Source organism: Scyliorhinus canicula, chromosome 12 (assembly GCF_902713615.1).
Source record: "Scyliorhinus canicula chromosome 12, sScyCan1.1, whole genome shotgun sequence".
NCBI lineage: Eukaryota > Metazoa > Chordata > Chondrichthyes > Carcharhiniformes > Scyliorhinidae > Scyliorhinus > Scyliorhinus canicula.
In genome coordinates, this window is record NC_052157.1 from 112,849,870 (window position 1) to 112,873,494 (window position 23,625).

The 23,625-nt window shown below is 51.0% G+C and overlaps 1 protein-coding gene across 3 annotated transcripts in view; it reads right to left on the minus strand.

The window, feature by feature from the left end:
- Positions 1-23,625, minus strand: part of clip2 (CAP-GLY domain containing linker protein 2) — a 197,633-nt gene that overhangs the window by 80,608 nt on the left and 93,400 nt on the right. For all 3 annotated transcript variants that reach the window (XM_038813783.1, XM_038813784.1, XM_038813782.1), the window contains exon 3: positions 13,331-13,875. In XM_038813783.1, coding sequence (XP_038669711.1) covers positions 13,331-13,875 — 545 coding nt within the window. The remainder of the gene's footprint in view (positions 1-13,330; positions 13,876-23,625) is intronic.

The following is a 23,625-nucleotide window of genomic DNA, read 5'->3' on the forward strand; positions in this document are numbered from 1 at the left end:
ATATTTTCTGTAAAAAATTTCAATAAAAAATTTTTTTTTTTTTTAAATCTCTTTCAAATAAAAGGCTATCGGCTGCCTTGCAGGACATTAGTGTCCATAGGTTCTTTCCCACCAACAGGAAGTACAATCACTGTTATAACGTAGACAGGATTGAGCCGAGGAGCAGAACATCTCTTTGAGTGATGTTGATTAAGAGGCAAGTATTGGCTGGTAAACCATTGAGAAATCCCCACCCCCACCCTCCGCTCTTCTTCAACCAACATTGCTCTTGTTTTTGTCCAGCCCATCCTGACGACAATATCGCCGACGGTGCAGCACTCCCTCAGTCCAGGGGCGCCATTCTCCCCTACTCGGCGGGACGGGGGGTCCCGGCGTAGGGGAGTGGCGCCAACCACTCCGGCGTCAGGCCTCCCCAAAGGTGCGGAATTCTCCGCACCTTTGGGGGCTAGGCCCACTCCGGAGCGGTTGGCACCACGCCGACTGGCGGCAAAACCGGCACCAGCGGCCTTTCAGGCCCGCCGCCCGGCTCCGGCCGAAAGGCCTTCGCCGGTTCGCGTATGCGCGCTGGGGGGGATTCTCTTCCGCTTCCGCCATGGCAGAGGCCGTGGCGGCGGCGGAGGAGAAAGAGTGCCCCCACGGCACTGGCCTGCACTCCGATCGGGGGGGCCCCGATCGTGGGCCTGGCCACCGTGGGGGCACCCCCCGGGGTCCGATCGCCCCGCATCCCCCCCCCCCAGGACCCCGGGGGCCCGGTCGCGCCGCCGATCCTGCCACCACCAGAGGTGGTTCAAACCTCGGCGGCAGGAGAGGCCTCCCAGCGGCGGGACATCAGCCCATCGCGGGCCAGAGAATCGCTGCAGGGGCCTCGCCGATCGGCGCAGACGTCACGCCAAACGGCGAGGCGTGATTCCCGCCCTCGCCAATTCCCGGGTGGCAGAGATCTCTGCCACGGCGGGGGCGGGAATTTCGGCGGCCCCAGGCAATTCTCCGACCCTGCTGAGGCGTCAGCCTACAGTATGTGCTCGGGTCTTAATCCTGGTTTTAATCTTCTGACTCGGGTGAGGGTCCTCCTGCTGAGCTGTGGCTGAGACGGCCCCGGATGATTTAAGGAGCACTGGAATACGCAGTCAGTACCGGGAATAAAATGCACAATATGCCTGATTTTTCAGCTGGAAATGTGAACCTTGAGGGCAAAGGGCTCACAAAGGAGCAGCAACCCAGCCACAGTCTCTGCTGAGCTGACTTGTCGTTCTGCCTTCATAGGATGATTGAGGAAACAGGGCAACACTCGCCTCTTTGTGCAGGCTGATGCAAGCTGTTTAGGAAAGGTTCACTGATGCATGAAGAGCATGTAAAGGAAGTCCAAGCTCATTAAGGCCTGAAAGGTTGCTGAGCCTGCAGATAGTGCATTATTTAGCAGTTTGTTCGTCCCCCACAGGATTGAACAACTTCACTCGATGCACTCTCCGCAAGGCTCTGAAGTGTTAATGTGCACCCAAAAGTTGCTGAGCGACCAAATCACTCCCGAAATGGCAAGAATGTCGCCTAACTAATGAAACAGCTACTGATAAAACTTGTCATTAGTATTCCGTGGATCCATCCAGCTGTGCTGGATACAGTTTCTGGGTGAAGTTAGGAGCTAGCAGAGACAGAGTAAGGCACAAGTGGCTCAAAGACCCACAGACGATGAATCAGTGACGTGAGAACAAGGGGTTTTGTTCTGTACGGCACAAAGGGCAACCCAATAATAACCAGAGGGTTAAACCGGTACGAGAAGCCACTGTCCCCAGCTGCTGTCAAGAGTCACATCCCCACATTAGACTCATGATATCCAAGAAAAGGCGGGGTCGATTTAGCTCAGTTGACTGGGCGTCTGGTTCGTGATGTAGAGCGAGGCCAACAGCGTGGGTTCAATTCCCATACCGGCTGAGGTTATTCATGAAGGCCCCACCTTCCCAACCATATATGTATAATATATATACACACACATAGCACCTGATGCATTTATTGGAATTCATTAATACAGTACCGTAATGCAAATCAAAGGCAATAGCAAAGATCTTTGAGTGCTAGTAGAACAGGCCAAAAGTAAGAACAAGAATTGAAGAGAAATTGTCTCTAACTTCGAATGTCGAACTTACTACCGCTAAGATAAAAGACTGCATTTATATAGTGCCTTTCATGGCCACCAGATGTCCTAAGGCGCTTTGCAGACAATGAAGTACTTTCGAAGTATGGTCACTGTTGCAATGAAGGAAATGTTGCTGCCAGTTTGTGTTCTGTGTACTCCTACACGCAGCATTGTGACCGTGATTTCCAACATGTAAAGGGCCCTAGGACGTGCAGCGTTGAATACCGTGTTTATTCAGTGCCTTTCAGAAAAAAAAGAGTAGGTATCAATGTAGAAACACGGGGAGACTCAGTAAAAGCTTCAGACGCTCGATAGATAAGTTATAATGGGACTCATCAGACGGGAAGCAGTTTCCAGAAATGACAGGGTGTATGTAGCAATACGCGGCTTGCAACCCCGAGATCACAAGTCCTGCCATGATAAATTGTGTTAAATAACTGGCTAGGGCCAGAAACAAAAACAAAAATGATTAAAAAGTGACGTCATTCAGGAGTGGCTCTCCATGTCCACTGAAGCAAGCAATTGTTAAATCAGTATTGAGATGGCAGCCCCTCACCATCGTCACACTGTTAACTTGCAGCTCGCAATATAGGCAGTCACTGGTGCCAACATCCTCAGCGTCATTTAAAAAAAATGATGACACAGAAGCAGAAGGGAGGAACGTGCTCCTGATTTTGTACAATTGAAATTGGTGGTGATCAGGCCATGTCGAAGAAATCAATGGATATCAGGTGAGAGGTGATTGGGGCGGGGTGTATTTCCATGGACTGCACGGTGTTAGTAGCTGGAGCTGAATCTCCACTTGTCATATCCCCAGAAATCTCCTGATACATAGGGGGGGGGGGGGGGGGGGGGAGGAGAAATGGAGAGTTCCTGGTCTCCAGTCTCCCTGATCCAACTAAGCACCTCCGTATTTAATAAAATGATCCCAGTGTTAAATGTTGGTTTTCACTCTCTAATTATTTCACAATATTCTACCCCGCACCTACACAGGATCCTGGCTCCCAGTAAGATTACTCCAAATTTCATATCTTCAACTTTAAATTTCCCCCCTTTTGACCTTGCAATCCCCTTCTGTGCCTGCCTGCATCCCTGCTCCTCAAACTGAGCCCCACTCATACGGACATGTGAACGAGGAGTAGGCCACTCGGCCCCTCGAGCCGACAGCGGAAAATGCTGCTGAGGCCATGACAAGCCTTTGAAAAATAAAATATGTTTGACATGGAAAGTGCTCCAGTCTGACCTCGGGAAAAACAGAGCTGATGGCCACTTAAACAAGGTTACAAATGCAATTAACCCCATTAGCAGATAATTTGCTAGCGAACAGGCTTTTAAATAAATCACTAACAGATAAGCCCTGCAGACAACAAATGCAGTTCGGAACATGTTGGAGATTTACTGCCGGTGGTATGAAGAGAAAATGAAATACAAACAATGGTGCCCGTGTACACTGCCAATGTCAGAGGGACCTGCTCTTAAACATGATCATTACTGATCAGAAAGGCCACTTGGCCCATCTTCAGGCTGCAGGGCGCACCTGCCCACAAGTGACAGATAACCAACTGAGGCTAATTGTGGGAGGGCAACTATGATTTCCAGTGGGTTTCCAAGTCACTGTCGGTGTTGAGGGACAGTGCAGCTGCCCAGAGGAGGCTTACCGATTGTAGGCTTTGGGCAGTGATTCAAGCAGAGCAGAGGCTTTCCAGCATGCCTGGGTTTAGCAGCAGCCGCAGGTCACCCTGTGGCAGAAGGCCATAGACCGCACTCAGACAGGAGGCCCCAGGCCACTCTGGGGAGGGAGCGGTCCCCAGGCCGCTCTGTGGAGGGAGGGGCCCCAGGCCGCTCTGCGGATGGAGGGGCCCCAGGCCACTCTGGGGAGGGAGGGGCCCCAGGCCGCTCTGGGGAGGGAGCGGTCCCCAGGCCGCTCTGTGGAGGGAGCGGTTCCCAGGCCGCTGTGTGGAGGGAGGGTCCCCAGGCCGCTGTGTGGAGGGAGGGGCCCCAGGCCGCTGTGTGGAGGGAGGGGCCCCAGGCCGCTGTGTGGAGGGAGGGCTCCAGGCCGCTGTGTGGAGGGAGGGGCCCCAGGCCGCTCTGCGGAGGGAGGGGCCCCAGGCCGCTCTGCGGAGGGAGGGGCCCCAGGCCGCTCTGCGGAGGGAGGGGCTCCAGGCCGCTCTGCGGAGGGAGGGAACCCAGGCCGCTCTGCTGAGGGAGGGGACCCAGGCCGCTCTGCGGAGGGAGGGGACCCAGGCCGCTCTGCGGAGGGAGGGGACCCAGGCCGCTCTGCGGAGGGAGGGGACCCAGGCCGCTCTGCGGAGGTGTGGGACCCAGGCCGCTCTGTGGAGGGAGGGGCCCCAGGCCACTGTGTGGAGGGAGGGGCCCCAGGCCGCTGTGTGGAGGGAGGGGCCCCAGGCCGCTGTGTGGAGGGAGGGGCCCCAGGCCGCTGTGTGGAGGGAGGGCTCTAGGCCGCTGTGTGGAGGGAGGGGCCCCAGGCCGCTGTGTGGAGGGAGGGGCCCCAGGCCGCTGTGTGGAGGGAGGGGCCCGAGGCCGCTCTGTGGAGGGAGGGCTCCAGGCCGCTGTGTGGAGGGGGGGCCCCAGGCCGCTGTGTGGAGGGAGGGGCCCCAGGCCGTGTGTGGAGGGAGGGGCCCCAGGCCACTGTGTGGAGGGAGGGCTCCAGGCCGCTTTGTGGAGGGAGGGGCCCCAGGCCACTCTGTGGAGGGAGGGGCCCCAGGCTGCTGTGTGGAGGGAGGGCTCCAGGCCGCTGTGTGGAGGGAGGGGCCCCAGGCCGCTGTGTGGAGGGAGGGCTCCAGGCCGTTCTTCCAGAGAAATACAGCACAGAACAGGCCCTTCGGCCCACGATGTTTTGCCGAACTTTCGTCCTAGGTTAATCATAGAATTTTGGACACTAAGGGCAATTTATCATGGCCAATCCACCCAACCTGAACATCTTTGGACTGTGGGAGGAAACCGGTGTACCCGGAGGAAACCCACGCACACACGGGGAGGATGTGTAGACTCCACACAGACAGTGACCCAAGTCGAAATCGAACTTGAGACCCTGGAGCTGTGAAGCAATTGTGCTATCCACAATGCTACCGTGCTGCCCTTAAGAAGAAATTAATCTACACTCCATTATTCTACCCTAATCCATGTACCTATCCAATAGCCGCTTGAAGGTCCCTAACGTTTCCGACTCAACTACTTCCACAGGCAGTGCATTCCATGCCCCCACTACTCTCTGGGTAAAGAACCTACCTCTGACATCCCCTCTATATCTTCCACCATTTACCTTAAATTTATGTCCCCTTGTAATGGTTTGTTCCACCCGGGGAAAAAGTCTCTGACTGTCTACTCTATCTATTCCCCTGATCATCTTATAAACCTCAATCAAGTTGCCCCTCATCCTTCTCCGTTCTAATGAGAAAAGGCCTAGCACCCTCAACCTTTCCTCGTAAGACCTACTCTCCATTCCAGGCAACATCCTGGTAAATCTCCTTTGCACCTTTTCCAAAGCTTCCACATCCTTCCTAAAATGAGGTGACCAGAACTGTACACAGTACTCCAAATGTGGCCTGACCAAGGTTTTGTACAGCTGCATCATCACCTCACGGCTCTTAAATTCAATCCCTCTGCTAACGAACGCTAGCACACCATAGGCCTTCTTCACAGCTCTATCCACTTGAGTGGCAACTTTCAAAGATCTATGAACATAGACCCCAAGATCTCTCTGCTCCTCTACATTGCCAAGAACCCTACCATTAACCCTGTATTCCGCATTCATATTTGTCCTTCCAAAATGGACAACCTCACACTTGTCAGGGTTAAACTCCATCTGCCACTTCTCAGCCCAGCTCTGCATCCTATCTATGTCTCTTTGAAGCCGACAACAGCCCTCCTCACTATCCACAACTCCACCAATCTTCGTATCATCTGCAAATTTACTGACCCACCCTTCAACTCCCTCATCCAAGTCGTTAATGAAAATCACAAACAGCAGAGGACCCAGAACTGATCCCTGCGGTACGCCACTGGTAACTGGGCTCCAGGCTGAATATTTGCCATCCACAACCACTCTCTGTCTTCTATCGGTTAGCCAGTTCGTTATCCAACTGGCCAAATTTCCCACTATCCCATGCCTCCTTACTTTCTGCATAAGCCTACCATGGGGAACCTTATCAAATGCCTTACTAAAATCCATGTACACTACATCCACTGCTTTACCTTCATCCACATGCTTGGTCACCTCCTCAAAGAAGTCAATAAGATTTGTAAGGCAAGACCTACCCCTCACAAATCCGTGCTGACTATCCCTAATCAAGCAGTGTCTTTCCAGATGCTCAGAAATCCTATCCCTCAGTACCCTTTCCATTACTTTGCCTACCACCGAAGTAAGACTAACTGGCCTGTAATTCTCAAGGTTATCCCTATTCCCTTTTTTGAACAGGGGCACAACATTTGCCACTCTCCAATCCTCTGGTACCACCCCTGTTGACAGCGAGGACGAAAAGATCATTGCCAACGGCTCTGCAATTTCATTTCTTGCTTCCCATAGAATCCTTGGATATATCCCGTCAGGCCCGGGGGACTTGTCTATCCTCAAGTTTTTCAAAATGCCCAACACATCTTCCTTCCTAACAAGTATCTCCTCGAGCTTACCAGTCTGTTTCACACTGTCCTCTCCAACAATATGGCCCCTCTCGTTTGTAAATACTGAAGAAAAATACTTGTTCAAGACCTCTCCTATCTCTTCAGACTCAATACACAATCTCCCTCTACTGTCCTTGATCGGACCTACCCTCGCTCTAGTCATTCTCATATTTCTCACATATGTGTAAAAGGCCTTGGGGCTTTCCTTGATCCTACCCGCCAAAGATTTTTCATGCCCTCTCTTAGCTCTCCTAATCCCTTTCTTCAGTTCCCTCCTGCGCCCTGTCTGAACCATGTTTCCTCAGCCTTACATAAGTCTCCTTCTTCCTCTTAACAATACATTCAACCTCTCTTGTCAACCATGGTTCCCTCACTGAACCATCTCTTCCCTGCCTGAAAGGGACATACATATCAAAAACACGCAGTACCTGTTCCTTGAACAAGTTCCACATTTCATAGAACATAGAACATAGAACAGTACAGCACAGAACAGGCCCACTTGTGTCCTTCCCTGACAGCCTATGTTCCCAACTTATGCACTTCAATTCTTGTCTGACAGCATTGTATTTACTCTTCCCCCAATTGTAAACCTTGCCCTATTGCACACACCTATCCCTCTCCATAACTAAAGTGAAAGTCACAGAATTGTGGTCACTACCTCCAAAATGCTCCCCCACTAACAAATCTATCACCTGCCCTGGTTCATTACCAAATACCAAATCCAATATGGCCTCCCCTCTGGTCGGACAATCTACATACTGTGTTAGAAAAGCTTCCTGGACACACTGCACAAACACTACCCCATCCGAATTATTTGATCTAAAGAGTTTCCACTCAATGTTTGGGAAGTTGAAGTCACCCATGACTACTACCCTGAGACTTCTGCACCTTTCCAAAATCTGTTTCCCAATCTGTTCCTCCACATCTCTGCTGCTATTGGGGGGCCTATAGAAAACTCCCAACAAGGTGACTGCTCCTTTCCTATTTCTGACTTCAACCCATATTACCTCAGTTGGCAGATCCCCCTTGAACTGCCTTTCTGCAGATGTTATACTATCTCTAATTAACAATGCCCCCCTCCCCCCTCCCCCCCCCCTCCCCCCCTTTACCATCCTCCCTAATCTTTTTGAAACATCTATAACCAGGGACCTCCAACAACCATTTATGCCCCTCTTCTATCCAAGTTTCCGTGATGGCCACCACATCGTAGTCCCAAGTACCGATCGATGCCTTAAGTTCACCCACCTTATTCCTGATGCTTCTTGCATTGAAGTACACACACTTCAACCCATCTCCTTGCCTGCAAGTACTCTCCTTTGTCAGTGTTACCTTCCCCACTGCATCACTACGTGCTTTGGCGTCCTGAATATCGGCTTCCTTAGTTGCTGGACTACAAATCCGGTTCCCATTCCCCTGCCAAATTAGTTTAAATCCTCCCGACGACTACTAGAAAACCTCCCCCCCAGGATATTGGTGCCCCTCTGGTTCAGATGCAACCCGTCCTGCTTGTACAGGTCCCACCTTCCCCAGAATGCGCTCCAATTATCCAAATACCTGAAGCCCTCCCTCCTACACCATTCCTGCAGCCACGTGTTCAACTGCACTCTCTCCCTATTCCTAGCCTCGCTATCACGTGGCACCGGCAACAAACCAGAGATGACAACTCTGTCTGTCCTGGCCTTTAACTTCCAGCCTAACTCCCTAAACTTGTTTATTACCTCCACACCCTTTTTCCTACCTACGTCGTTGGTACCAATGTGCACCACGACTTCTGGCTGCTCACCCTTCCCCTTCAGGATCCTGAAGACACGATCCGAGACATCCCTGGCCCTGGCACCCGGGAGGCAACATACCTTCCTGGAGTCTCGCTCGTAACCACAGAATCTCCATCTATTGCCCTAACCATTGAATCTCCTATTACTATTGCTTTTCTATGCTCCCCACTTCCCTTCTGAGCCCCAGAGCCAGACTCAGTGCCAGAGACCTGGCCGCTAGGGCCTTCCCCCGGTAGGTCATCCCCCCCAACAGCATCCAAAACGGTATACTTGTTTTGAAGGGGAACGGCCACGAGGGAGCCCTGCATTGTTTGCCTGTTAGTTTTCCTTTCCCTGACTGTAACCCAGCTACTCTTGTTCAGTACCTTGGGTGTGGCTACCTCCCTGTAACTCTTCTCGATAACCCCCTCTGCCTCCCAGATGATCCGAAGTTCATCCAGCTCCAGCTCCAGTTCCCTAACACGGTCTCTGAGGAGCTGGAGTTGGGTGCACTTCCCACAGGTATAGTCAGCAGAGTCACCAGTGGTATCCCTCACCACCCACATCCTACAGGAGGAGCATGCAACTGCCCTAGCCTCCATCCCCTCTTACTTTACAGAATTAGCTGCCCCTTAGACCAACTGGACCTCCGCCCTCCGACTCTGCTTCCAGTCAGCTGTACTCTAAACTCCTGGCTCCCTTCACGCTCTTTGATAAATATAGGAAATGAAATGTAAGGAGCACCTTACTCCCTTCTCACCTAACTCCCTCAGTCACCAAACTCTCACTGTAGCACTCAAATGCAACCAGTTCAGCACTCCAGTGCAAACAAAGTCTGCACTGTAACTAGCTCAGATTTATACTGTGACTCTAGCCTCTGAAAACTGGCCTAATCCAATTAACTAATTAACATTGGGGCTGGTTTAGCTCACTGGGTTAAATCGCTGGCTTTTAAAGCAGACCAAGCAGGGCAGCAGCACGGTTCGATTCCCGTACCAGCCTCCCTGGACAGGTGCCGGAATGTGGCGGCTAGGGGCTTTTCACAGTAACTTCATTGAAGCCTACTCGTGACAATAAGCGATTTTCATTTCATTTCATTTTTCAAACAAGCTCCAGCTGCAAGTACCTATAAGTAGAACCTTGTTTAAAGCGGATTCAAAATTCACCTTCTTATAGACCAAACAGTAACTTTTAAGTTAATTAACTAAATAAAAGAAATACTAGACTTTAAATAAAAATGAACCCTTATACTCCCTCAGTCACCAAACACTCACTGTAGCACTCAAATGCAACCAGTTCAGCACTCCAGTGCAAACAAAACCTGTGGAGGGAGGGGCTCCAGGCCGCTGTGTGGAGGGAGGGGCCCCAGGCCGCTGTGTGGAGGGAGGGACCCCAGGCCGCTGTGTGGAGGGAGGGACCCCAGGCCGCTCTGTGGAGGGAGCAGTCCCCTGGCCGCTGTGTGGAGGGAGGGGCCCCAGGCAGCTCTGTGGAGGGAGGGGTCCCAGGCAGCTCTGTGGAGGGAGGGGCCCCAGGCAGCTCTGTGGAGGGAGGGGCCCCAGGGTGCTCTGTGGAGCGGGGGCTATAGGCCGCTCTGTGGAAGGAGGGGCTCCAGGCCACAATGTGGAGGGAGGGACTCCAGGCCGCAATGTGGAGGGAGGGGCTCCAGGCCGCTCTGTGGAGGGAGGGGCCCCCAGGCTGCTCTATGGAGGGGGTGCTCCAGGCTGCTCTGTGGAGGGAGGGGCCCCAGGCAGTTCTGTGGAGGGAGGGGCCCCAGTGCGCTCTGTGGAGGGAGGGGCCCCAGGCAGCTTTGTGGAGGGAGGGGCTCCAGGCAGCTCTGTGGAGGGAGGGGCCCCAGGGTGCTCTGTGGAGCGGGGGCTATAGGCCGCTCTGTGGAGGGGAAGGCTCCAGGCCGCTCTGTGGAGGGAGGGGCCCCAGGGCGCTCTGTGGAGGGAGGGGCCCCAGGGCGCTCTGTGGAGGGAGGGGCCCCAGGGCGCTGTGGAGGGAGGGGCCCCAGGGCGCTGTGGAGGGAGGGGCCCCAGGGCGCTCTGTGGAGGGAGGGGCCTCAGGGCGCTCTGTGGAGGGAGGGGCCCCAGGGCGCTCTGTGGAGGGAGGGGCCCCAGGGCGCTCTGTGGAGGGAGGGGCCCCAGGGCGCTCTGTGGAGGGAGGGGCCCCAGGGCGCTCTGTGGAGGGAGGGGCCCCAGGCAGCTCTGTGGATGGAGGGGCTCCAGGCCGCTCTGTGGAGGGGGGGCTCCAGGCCACTCTGTGGAGGGGAAGGCTCCAGGCCGCTCTGTGGAGGGAGGGGCCCCAGGGCGCTCTGTGGAGGGAGGGGCCCCAGGGCGCTCTGTGGAGGAAGGGGCCCCAGGGCGCTCTGTGGAGGAAGGGGCCCCAGGGCGCTCTGTGGAGGGAGGGGCCCCAGGGCGCTCTGTGGAGGGAGGGGCTCCAGGCTGCTCTATGGAGGGGGTGCTACAGGCTGCTCTGTGGAGGGAGGGGCTCCAGGCCGCAATGTGGAGGGAGGTGCTCCAGGCCGCAAGTGGAGGGAGGGGCTCCAGGCCGCTCTGTGGAGGGAGGGGCCCCCAGGCTGCTCTATGGAGGGGGTGCTCCAGGCTGCTCTATGGAGGGGGTGCTCCAGGCTGCTCTATGGAGGGAGGGGCCCCAGGCAGTTCTGTGGAGGGAGGGGCCCCAGTGCGCTCTGTGGAGGGAGGGGCCCCAGGCAGCTTTGTGGAGGGAGGGTCTCCAGGCAGCTCTGTGGAGGGAGGGGCCCCAGGGCACTCTGTGGAAGGAGGGGCCCCAGGGCGCTCTGTGGAGGGAGGGGCTCCAGGCTGCGCTGTGTAGCGGAGGAAGAGTGTTTTTCAAAATCGAGATCTGTAGCTAGTGGTGTTCCACAGGGATCAGTGCTGGGGCCTCTGTTGTTTGTCGTGTATATAAATGATCTGGAGGAAAATGTGGGTGGGCTGATAAGTAAGTTTGCGGATGACACGCAGATTGGCTGAGTTGCTGATAGTGCCGAAGATTGTCAGAGGATACAACAGGATATAGACAGATTGGAGACTTGGGCACATAAATGGCAGATGGAGTTTAATCCGGACAAATGTGAGGTGATGCATTTTGACGAATGAAATCTATGTATGAATTATACTGTAAATGGCAGAACCCTCAGGATCATTAACATACAGAGGGATCTGGGCGTGCAGGTCCACAGTTCCCAAAAGTGGCAACAAAGGTGGCCACGGTGATTAAGAAGGCATATGGCATGTTTGCCTTCATCAGCTGGGGCATTGAATACAGGAGTTGGGAAATCATGTTGCAGCTGTATAAAACCTTGGTTAAGCCGCATTTGGAGTATTGTGTGCAGTTCTGGTCACCACATTATCAGAAGTGCGTGGAAGCTTTGGAGAGAATGCAAGGAAGGTTCACTAGGATGTTGCCTGGTCTCGAGGGTGTTGAATAAACTAGGATTGTTTTCACTGGAAAGACGGAGGCTGAGGGGAGATCTGATAGAGGTCTACAAATTTATCAGAGGTATAGACAGGGTGAAAGTGGATAGTCAGAGGCTTTTTCCAAGGGTGGAAGTGTCAATTAGAAGGTGGCACATGTTCAAGATAAGAGAGGGAAAGTTTAAGGGAGATGTGCAGAGTAGGTTTTTCACACAGAGAGTGGTGGGTGCCTGGAGCCCGCTTCCAGAGGATGTGGTGGAAGCAGGCACATTAACAACATTTAAGAGGCATCTGGATGGGTAAATGAATAGGGAGGAAATAGTGGGATACGGGCCGAGAAATGGCAGAAGGTTTTGTTTTTAGTTAGGGCATCATGATCGGCACAGGCTTGGAAGGCCGAAGGGCCTGTTCCTGTGCTGGACTTTTCTTTGTTCTTTCTTCATACACGTGGTAGCTTGGGTCCACAATCAGGAAGTCGATCCAGCAGAACATTCTCAGAAAAGCTCACCCCTTCAGTGCATCAGAGGACCAAATATAAAGAGCACTGGCACCAGGTTAATTAAGGAGATTATCGCAAGTATGGGGGAAGACATCTGCATGCACCTTGCTCGATCGTCTCTGTACTAAGATGCACAATATTGCACAAAAAAGTATGAGTGAACAAAGAGACTTTGGAGTCCAAATACGTAGACCATTAAAATATCATGGTGACTAAGAAAACAAAATTATGAGAGGGTCCAATGGAACGCTGTTTTTTTAATCTAGAGGATAAGAGTACAAAGCTCTGGTTAAACCACACCTGGAGTACAGTGCTAGACCCATCTTCAGAAAGATATATTCGTCTTGGAGAGAGTGCAGCGGAGGTTGACAAGAAAGATTTGTGGCCTTTGCTAAATCCCTCAACAGAACCTCGTGAGCAAAAGTGGAAGCTCACAGGATTGAGGGCACGTTTTGTGGCCTGGGTGGTGGATTGGCTGAGTGGCAGGAGGCAGAGAGTTGGGATAATAGGCAGGATGGGACTGGTGATGTTCCACAGGTCCTCAACTATTCATCATTGCTGGTAACATCTTAAATTACAGAATAGAGAGCTACAGATACTCTTTCTATGGTTTATATTTCCTGGAATTTAGAATCCTAGAGGTTATTTGATCAAAGTTTCCAAGATATTGGTGAACAGGTAGGGTGGATAGAGATAGATTATTTTCATTGGTTGGCGAGTCGGGTTGCCCTAAATCTCCACACTCACTGTTAAACCCAATCAAGATGAAGTTGGCTTTGGTGTCCAGAGCTGTAATCAACAACTTACACAATCCAGCACTGCTGGGTCTTTGACATAATGTCCCGTTAGGATCAGAATAAAAAGAACTTACCAGAACTCGGTCGCCACATCTCAAGTCTTTGTCCCCTTTCTTCACGGATCCGCTGTCAGACAGGTTTGATCCCGACTCATTCCCAGTCTTCATTGAACTGTTCAAAATGCTTTCCCTCAAAGGAATTGTGCAGTTGATGCGTTGGGCTGTGAGTGGTGGGGTGGATGCGCCATGCAAGGCTGCCACTGGAAATGTCATTGAGTCTCCGGAATGGGCATCACTTCCAGTGCCATCACTCGAGGGATGAAGAGCCAGCTTTGAGGGCCTGGTGAAAATACCTTGCAAAGCTCCACACTCAAAGTACCGCACGCCCCCGACCGAGCCGTCATTTTTGCCCACGGGTTCATCGAGGACAACCCCTGCCCACTTCCCCGGAGCGAACTGCGTTTCCCCAAGGAATTGAATGATGCCAGGCTTCACGCCATTCACCCAGATACGATCCCCAATGGCAAAGTCCCCAATGCAGTCATCCCCCACTTCTGTGCTCTTTGATGCCAACTTGTCGCTGGGCACGGGGACTGTAGTTTGCTTGTGTAGCGGGGAACCTACCAACCATCAGAAAAAGAAGAGCTGATCAGTTTGAGGGAAAATCAGTTACCATCCCATATTCATGTAGATACAGGTTAATAAACATTTAGCCATTTAATGTGGTTGTGAAGTATAGGTGATATACCTACCAGTACAGCTACTGCACAAAGAAATCACAGCATGCACAATGCAACAAACAATATATGCAGCAGTATATTGGAGTCCTGGAACACAGACTAATTATGGATTTCATTCCCATAACATTACACAGTGGAAGCTCTGCGCTCAGCAACAATGGATGGACACTGTGGTGATTGTAAAATGTCACGGACGAGGAGAAATGAGCAAGGTGTACAACGAGTGCCTGTGCGTCACGGAAGGGTATGAAGAGATGTAAGGCTGAGCAAAAAGGAAGAGGAAAGTTAGAGATTCGGGAGGGGCAGGGGATTCTGGTGGGACACATTAGCGATTGGACACTGGGGATAGGTGCCGGGGAGCGAGAGGGAGAGAGAGGGAGGCAATGAGCGTTGCATTTTTTCTGATAAGGGGAGAAGTGGGGAGACATGGTGATGCAACAATCCAGGCTATCTTCACACAAGATTGTCGATAATTAGAACCATAGAATTTTGACAGTGCGGAAGGAGGCCATTCGGTCCATCGAGTCTGCACTGGCTTTCTGAAAGGGCACCCTACCTAGTCCCACTCCCCTGCAACCCCATAACTCCACCTAACTTGCACACCCACCCTGTCCTGTCCCTATAACCCTCAAACATAGCCAGCATAACCCTGGACACTATGGGCAATTTAGCATGGCCAATCCACCTAACCTGTGCATCTTTGGACTGTGGGAGGAAACCAGAGCACCCAGAGGAAACCCATGCATACACGGGGAGAATGTGCAAACTACACACAATCACCCAAGGTCAGAATTGAACCCCGGTCCATGGCGCTGCGAGACAGCAGTGCTAACCACTGTGCCACCCGTGCCGTGTTAGGGAATATATTACCAGCTAGATCACGCCATCTTGAAAATATTCCAGTAAATATGTCTGGACTGCAGTGGCCTTAGTCTACATGAGGACGAAGCTGCGGGAACTAAGTTGTGGTAAATAGAAAGAGGCGAAGACCATAAAATAACAGATATAAAAATATACAGAGGATAAACATAATTGGCGATTAGAAAGCCTCGACTAGAAAGCCTAATAGTGGGAAAGATAGATGGCAACGTTAAATGGCAGAGCCAGAAGGGAATTTGTGGATGGATCACTTTGAGATGAAGGAAAATGAGGGAATGTCAAAGATGTTGGCCAAGTTTTTTTTATCTCAATGTTAATCGAGGATGGTGAAAGTAGAAAGATTCAGAACAATCACACTGAAGATAGATCTCCAAACGAACTCTCCTTTCACAATCATAGAACATCCCCAAGCTCTTTCCAGTCGATGACAGTAGTGGACTCGCCAACATTAAGGGCATTTAAATAGTCATTGGGTAAACATATGGATGATAATGGAATAGTGTAGATGGGCTTTAGATTGGTTTCACAGGTCGGCGCAACATCGAGGGCCGAAGGGCCTGTACTGTGCTGTAATGTTCTTTTGTTCTATTGAAATATGGTTACTGCTGTAATGTAGGAAATGTGCATTCCAAATTGTGCATAGCAAGATCCCAGAAACAAGAGTCAGATTATGGAGGCATTTCCCACATCCAATTTGCCCACCGTAAAATCTTTCACGAACAGGGAAACAATTCACATTTTTTGCATTAGAATATCCCTGGATAGATTTGCATTGATATTCTGCTACAATTTTATTAACACAACTGAAAACTGGCGTGTCACAACAACAACAAAAAAATCAGCATTTTAATCAGAGGGTTTTTTACTCCACGTGTGCGCAAACATATTTTAAATAACTGAAAATGACTTTGAAATTAATGGCTCTGCTTTTTTAAAGTGTAATTAGTAATTTTTCTGGCAACTTAATTTCTAATCTTTTAAAAAGCTTTTAAAAAGGTGCCCATTAGTACACTTGTGGCTTAAAAAAAAATGTAAGAGTTTCTTCAAAGGCTCACAAACAAGCGCAATTAACAGAAACCCGTCATTTATGGCAGACACTGAGCATGTTATTTTTAAACGAGCATAAAAGTCGCAGAAGCCACTCACATTGTACATAATTTGCGTTTGAAATTCTTTCAAAGAACACAGAACAATACAGCACAGGAACAGGCCCTTCGACCCTCCAAGCCTGTACCGGATACCTCCCTTGGCCAAAACCCTCAGCATTTCCTTGTGCCGTATCCCTCTATAGCCATTCTATCCATGTATTTGTCAAGATACTTTTTGGAACCCCCGTTAATGTGTCTGCTTCCACAACCTCCCCTGTGTCGCCACCTGGGGTGGCCACGTCCCGATTACAAAATGGACACTTTGCAAAGAATGCAGGGAAAATGGACAATGCTGAGAAAGCAAGCAGGTGCAAGGTTTGTCTGTTGATTGGAGCTTTAGCTCCCAGACAAGACCGATACTGCAAAGCCATTAGCATACTAATGAGCCATTTCCGGGGACAAAAGAGGTAATTAGGTAAACGATACTAAAGCAGACACCCCGGCGCCAGAGGAGATTAGAACAAAGCAGGCCAACGGCCACCTAGGGCCCGCCCAGCAATCAGGGCAACCACCCCTTTATTGGAGGAAATCGATACCAATGATCAGGATACGGCCCAATTAACTGGGACCAAGTTCAAGGACCACCCAAAAGCGCGCGAAGTCCCCTTCGGGTATAAGAAGAAGCCCCCAAGAGAGAATCGCTCTTCTTGGCCTTGGCTCTCAGCGACGAGAGGCCTGCCTAGCAGCTGCACCAGAACAAGTAAGTCCAAAGTCAACGCACGCTACAAGATAGACGCTCCTAGCTATTATTCCATACCAGCTCGACCCCAGCAGCCTCAGAACCGGACAACGGCCATTGTTCCTCTGACTGAGTGGGTGCCCGTAGCTAAGTATAGGCTTTAGTAGTAGTGATAGTTTAGTTGGTAGAGTTTTGTGCATGACTATATTTGACTGTGTGTGTAAATAAATGAGCATTGATTTCGAACTTACTAACTGGTGTATCGAGTCTTTGATCAGTATTTGGTTTTGAACCTTGTGGCAGTATCGAAAGATGCCTGGCGATTCTTGAGCAAACGTAATTAGAATTAAGGAAGGCGACCATATTAACCGCCATAAACAGAGCCAATTAAAGAGGGAACACAACGAGGAACACCTGGTAACGCGTACCAGGCACTCACCACCCTCTGTGTCAAAAGCCTGCCTCGCACATCTCCTCTAAACTTTGCCCCACAGACCTTAAACCTATGCCCCTGGTGACTGACCCCTCCACCCTGGGAAAGAGTGCGTGCCCATCCACTCAATCCATGCCTCTCACAATCTTGTAGACCTCTATCAGGTCACCCCTCAATCTCCGTGATTCTAATGAAAACAGTCCGAGTTTATTCAGCCTCTCTGCATAGCTAACACCCTCCAGACCAAGCAACATCCTGATAAACATCCTCTGCACCCTCTCCATAGCCTCCACATCCTTCTGATGTGTGGCAACCAGAATTGTGCACAAAAATTCCAAGTGCGGTCGTACCAAGGTTCTGTGCAACTGTAGCAATACTTGCCAGTTTTTATTCTCGATGCCCCGTCCAATGAAGGCAAGCATTCCGTATGCTTTTTTCACTGCCTTGCCCACTTGTGTTGTTACTTTCAAAGATCTGTGGACTTCTACCCAGATCCCACTGACTTTCTATATTCCTGTGAGTTTTGGTATATTTTCCCTCAGTTAGACTCGGTTAGGTGGATTGGCCATGCTAAATTGCCCGTAGTGTAAGGTTAATGGGGGGATTGTTGGGTTATGGGTATACGGGTTACGTGGGTTTAAGTAGGGTGATCATTGCTCGGCACAACATCGAGGGCCGAAGGGCCTGTTCTGTGCTGTACTGTTCTATGTTCTATGTTCTAGACCTACCAAAATGCATTACCTCACATTTGTCTGGATTAAACTCCATTTGCCATTTTCTGCCCAAGTCCCCAACCTATCCATGTCCTGCTATATCCTCTGACAATCCTCAACACTATCGGCCACTCCACCAACCTTGGTGTCATCCGCGAACTTACTAATTAGACCAGCTACATTTTCCTCCGAATCGCTTATGTATACTACAAACGACAGAGGCCCCAGGACAGATCCCTGTGGAACACCAATAGTCACAACCTTCCATTCAGAAAAACACCCTTCTACTGCTACCCTCTGCCTTCTGTGACGGAGCCAGTTCTGTATCCATCATGCTGGTCCGGACGATTTGGGGGTGTATCGTGCTGGAAATACCTGGACAAACCCTCATCTTTAGAGTCCAGAACACTCAGAAAATGCTGGGGGCAATCAGGGGGGTCATCGTGCACCTGGAAAGGGCAGGTCATGTTCGACTAATGGAATTCAATTAGTTAATAAAATATATGGATTCTAGGGAATGTAATATCCCACACAGGGCCCACGAGGTGGGAATGCTGATCTTTCCCATGCTCCTTGCAGAGTACGAACTCTTCCGCTAGGACAGGGGTATCTCAATTACCGAGAGTATATAAGGTTGGCCAGCAAGACACCAACCAGTGGGGTACCCGGGAGGGTTCTACTGTGGATTATAAATATGCTGTTTGTAAATAAAACTTTGTTCCAACTTTTACTGGGTTTGGACTACTGTGTCCTTATTGAATAGTGGATGCTGCATACATCGGTGTCCATAAAGTATTTGTTTAAATTCCACATCAGTGTCTTTTATTGAGCTTGATGCGCATTGTATTAGAGGAGGCTGTACCAAAGAGATTGGCTAGTGAGCAGAATGCAGACAGTAGGGGGAATTATCACTTTTCACATGGGTGAGATGTGGGTAATGGGATCAGTGCTAAGTGATCTTTTATTGTCCATTCATCTAAAAATGATTTGGGCAGAAGCACAAGATTAACAAAGGCTGCAACCAATGTTTAATTGTACACAGACGAGGCTACAGTTGGATTTTTGCAAGCAGCATGTTATAGGAAGGGAATAGATAAGATTAGGTAATAGGGCGGCACGGTGGCATAGTGGTTAGCCCTGCTGCCTCACAGCGCCAGGGATTTGGGGGTTTGATACCGACCTTGGGTGACTGTGTGGAGTTTGTATGTTCTCCCCGTGTCTGCGGGATTTTCTCCAGGTGCTCCGGATTCCTCCCACAGTCCAAAGATGTGCAGGCTAGGTGGATTGGCCATGCTAAATGTCCTCTTAGTGTCCAAAGGTTAGATGGGGTTACGGATTAGGGCGGAGGAGTGGGTCTAGGTAGTGTGCTCTTTCCGAGGATGAATGCTGATTCAATGGGCCGAATTCTATGAGGGAGCAGCAGCAATGTTCAGCTGGTCAGAGTGACATCCCTCTGTTCTATCATTCTACAATACTGAAACAGGAGAGAGACATCCTCTCAATCCACAAAGGATTTCACACAAAAGCACCTGACAAAGGACTCAACAACATTACACTGATTTTATAACAATTCCAGTATAGAAATATTTTCTGTACTAACCTAGTTAATGGGACAGCGACCCTTCCTTTCCCAAATCACCTTGATTACCACTCTTTATCCAGGTATTGTGGTCATAATAGTCTGAAAGCCATGAGCTTTGCAAGTGAATTCTCTGAGCCCGATCAAATCCTCACTCTCTCAATAAGAGAGTGTCTGAAATAATCTGTCAGTCAATGTGTTTCCCTCCCAGTTTCTCAATGAACCTGCATGTCACAGAGAGGTGAAGGAATCTCATCTGTCTTGCCCCCGGAAACGTCAAAGACAGTTTCAGCTACGGGGTAAAAAAGGGGTGGATCATCTTCCAAAGCGGAAGAGGGTGACAGTATATAATCACGGGGGGACTTGCTGCAATGCTGTTCATGCAGCTGACTCCACTTACCCTTTTTAAAAAGTTAGGCAAACTTATTTTCTTGTGAGTGCAGACATACATTGAAGTCTGTTTCCAACAGTCATCGCTCTGGCTTATGCTGAAGTTAATAAATCCATTGAGTTTTAGTGTGGAGGCTTATGTCATCACATCTGGACATCCAGCTGCACGACAGGCTTACAATCCACTCTAAGTGAGTCACGCTCGCCAGCACACGTTACCAGCCACTCCTCTGCCGCAGTGAAGATTCTGAAGAGTGCATTTGTAACGCCAACCTCCTCAATCCACTCCACTCGCCTGGCGCCGACTCTTCAACTACATTGGGCAGCGGAATAGATGTGGGCCCTATTGGTAAACAAAAATGCCCGGTGTCCATAATCTCAAACCCGTCTGTTGTTGCCAAAATAAAGCAACAAGAAGTGACCAGGCCAGTGGCTCAGCCTTTTAGGATGCTAAACTAGCTTCTAAAAGTAGCCTCATTCTGCCGGAAGACACTGCACCTCCCCAACCCGGTAACCACAGCAACTTCGGGGGAGGGGAGGAGTCACAGGATCTGCATCACAAACATTGGTCCTTATTCTTTGGGGACGAGTCACTGAGGAGAAGCAGCCGCTCCGGTTAAACATTCCTCTGTACACCATGGGGATGATTCTCCAATATTGTGCCCAAGAGTTTGCGCCGTCGTGAACGCTGTCGGGTTTCACGACGGCGCGAACCGTGCCCGGTTACATACGATTCTGGCCATGAGGAGGCCAGCACGGCGCTGGAGCAGTTCACGCCGCTCCAGCCTCCTTTCGTGGCGCCAAATGGACGCCGCACCAACCCGCGCATGCGCAGTTGGGCCAGCTGCACCCTGCGCATGCGCAGTTGGGCCGCGCCATCCTGCGCATGCGCGGGGGACTTCTTCTGTGTGCCGGCTCCGACCCAACATGGGGTCAGTGTTCAGGGGCCGGCCACGACAGGAAGTAGGCCGGGGGGGGGGGGGGCCCGAACGCGGGCCAAACCCCATCGGAGACTCCCTCCCCACCCACGGTGAAGGAGCTTCATTCCCCCCCCCCCACCCCACCCACACAGGCCGCCCTCCAACCAGTCCCGCAGAGTTCCCGCCGGCAGCGAACAGGGGTGAACGGTGCCGGCGGGACTCTGTAGTATCGGCGCGGCCGCTCGGCCCATCTGGGCCGGAGAATTGGTGGCACCGCCGATACCAGCAGCCCGCGCTGCGCCAAACGTGCCGGCGCAAATGGCGCCGATTCTCCACACCTCGGAGAATCGCGCGTCGGGTCACGCCGATTCTCCGGGCCGGCACGGGGCTCGGAGAATCCCCCCCAGGATCTCTGACCCAAGTGCAGAAATTCCGACTCTCTTCCCATTATTACCCCGTCACGAAAACCCAATCCTCACCTTGCCCAAGGCCAGTTCCCGCTTGACTGAAATCTATCCCACTCTGCCATGCTTGGCACTAATGTTTCCCATCAGGCGGCATCTGGTGCCTGCTGAGACAAGAGCATTGGCATCCATTGGTCCATTCCCCGGTCACCTTTCCCACTTCCACGGTTAATCTTATCATATCGCATTCAATCGAGCTGTAGGGACTGTGCGTTAATTCACCAAGAAGGAAGCTCAGATTCCTAGGCACTGATTTTGCTAAAGTCATCCGCCTCATCACTTCCAATTTCCCCCCCGCCTTTTTCAAAGGTGTCAAATCCTGCGATTGGCACAGCTCTGTGGAAGCCTCATGCCAGACAGCAATGTCAACAGGGTCGAGAAGATCAAGAGGAACCAGAGACAGACCGATTCTGGTCCTCACCTAACCTTTCACACATTTTTCATCTTCAGGAGTGACTGGGTGAGAGCACAAGTGGGGAATCCTGACGGGTTCACTGCCTTAACCCAGCGTCATTGAGCTCCTCCATCACAATCATCAGCATTGGTCAGGATTCAAACTGAGGGTTCCCTAGTGTGCAGGAGTCCAGTGACATTTAACCACCTCCTCCACTCCCTCATATCTTTAATCTAGCTTTTCTGTATTTCTCATAGAGTCATACAGCACAGAAAGAGGCCCTTCGGCCCATCGTGTCTACGTCGGCCATCAAGCACCAATCTATTCTAATCCCGTTTTCCGTAGCTTTGCATGCAATGACATTTCAAGAGCTCATCTAATTGCTTCTTAAACATCGTGAGGATTCCCGCCTCTATCACCCTTTCAAACAGCGAGTTCCAGATTCCCACCACCCTCTGGGTGAAAACGCTCTCCCCAAAATTCACCCTAAACCTCCTGCCCCTTACCTTAAGTCTATGCCCCTTGTTATTGACCCCTCTACTAAAGGGGGGGGGGGGGGGGAGAAGAGAGGTTCCTTCCTATCTGCCCTATCTATGTCCCTCATAACTTTGTACACCTCAATCAGGCCCCTGCTCAGCCTCTTCTGCTCCAAGAAAAACAACCCCAGCCGAAGCAGCCTCTCTTGATAGCTGAAACTCCAGAACTGGAACTGGCAACATCCTGGTGAATTGGCTCTGCACCCTTTAGAGTGCAATCACCCCTTCCAATACTGTGACCACCGGAACTGCAGAGGGTACTCTAGCTGTGGTCTAACCAGCGTTTTATACAGCCCCTCTCACTCCATGAGCTGTGCAAGTGTCTGATCCAGCCGCAAATTGGCTGAGCCAAGTTAGAAAACTCACCTTTCAGAAGCAGGGAGTTGGTACAGCTGTGCATTGATGCTGTAAGGCTGCTGTCTGCGACGAGCTCTTTATGATTTCCTGACAGGCTGTATTTAGGGGCAAGAGCTAATCCTGCACTCAAACACCACAAGAAAACCTACTCGTTACTAGACCGTAATCTTACATCAGAACGAAATATTCCAAAACACCAGGCCATTTCCTCTTCAGATTCTTCTCTATTGTGTCATCCTGGAACTTGTTCAATGTTAAAGAAAAAAAGTGGGGGAGGGGTGGGGGGGGGGGGGGGGGGAAACCAGGCAACTTGCTTTCTATAGTTTGCCTGGTAAGTAAAAAGATTGTAAAATTCATCTCTCAATTAACCAGGAAGACCGATAAAATTAGTTTTTAAAAATTTCTTCACAGGAAAAGAATGAAGATTAGCATTTATATATTGCTTTTTACAATCACAGGCCAAACTCCCACAAAGACACACACACGGCAAACTCCCACAAAGACAAGCACACTCCCACATAGACACACACACTGCAGACTCCCACATAGACACACACACTGCAGACTCCCACATAGACACACACACTGCAGATTCCCACAAAAGCAGGCACACGGCACACTCCCACAAAGACACGCACATGGCAAACTCCCACAAAAGCAGGCACACGGCAAACTCCCACAAAGACACGCACACGGCAAACTCCCACAAAGACACGCACACTGCAGACTCCCACAAAGACACGCACACTGCAAACTCCCACAAAGACACGCACACGGCAAACTCCCACAAAGACACGCACACGGCAAACTCCCACAAAGACACGCACACTGCAAACTCCCACAAAGACACGCACACGGCAAACTCCCACAAAGACACGCACACGGCAAACTCCCACAAAGACACGCACACGGCAAACTCCCACAAAGACACGCACACGGCAAACTCCCACAAAGACACGCACACGGCAAACTCCCACAAAGACACGCACACGGCAAACTCCCACAAAGACACGCACACTGCAAACTCCCACATAGACACGCACACGGCAAACTCCCACAAAGACACACACACGGCAAACTCCCACAAAGACACGCACACGGCAAACTCCCACACAGACACGCACACGGCAAACTCCCA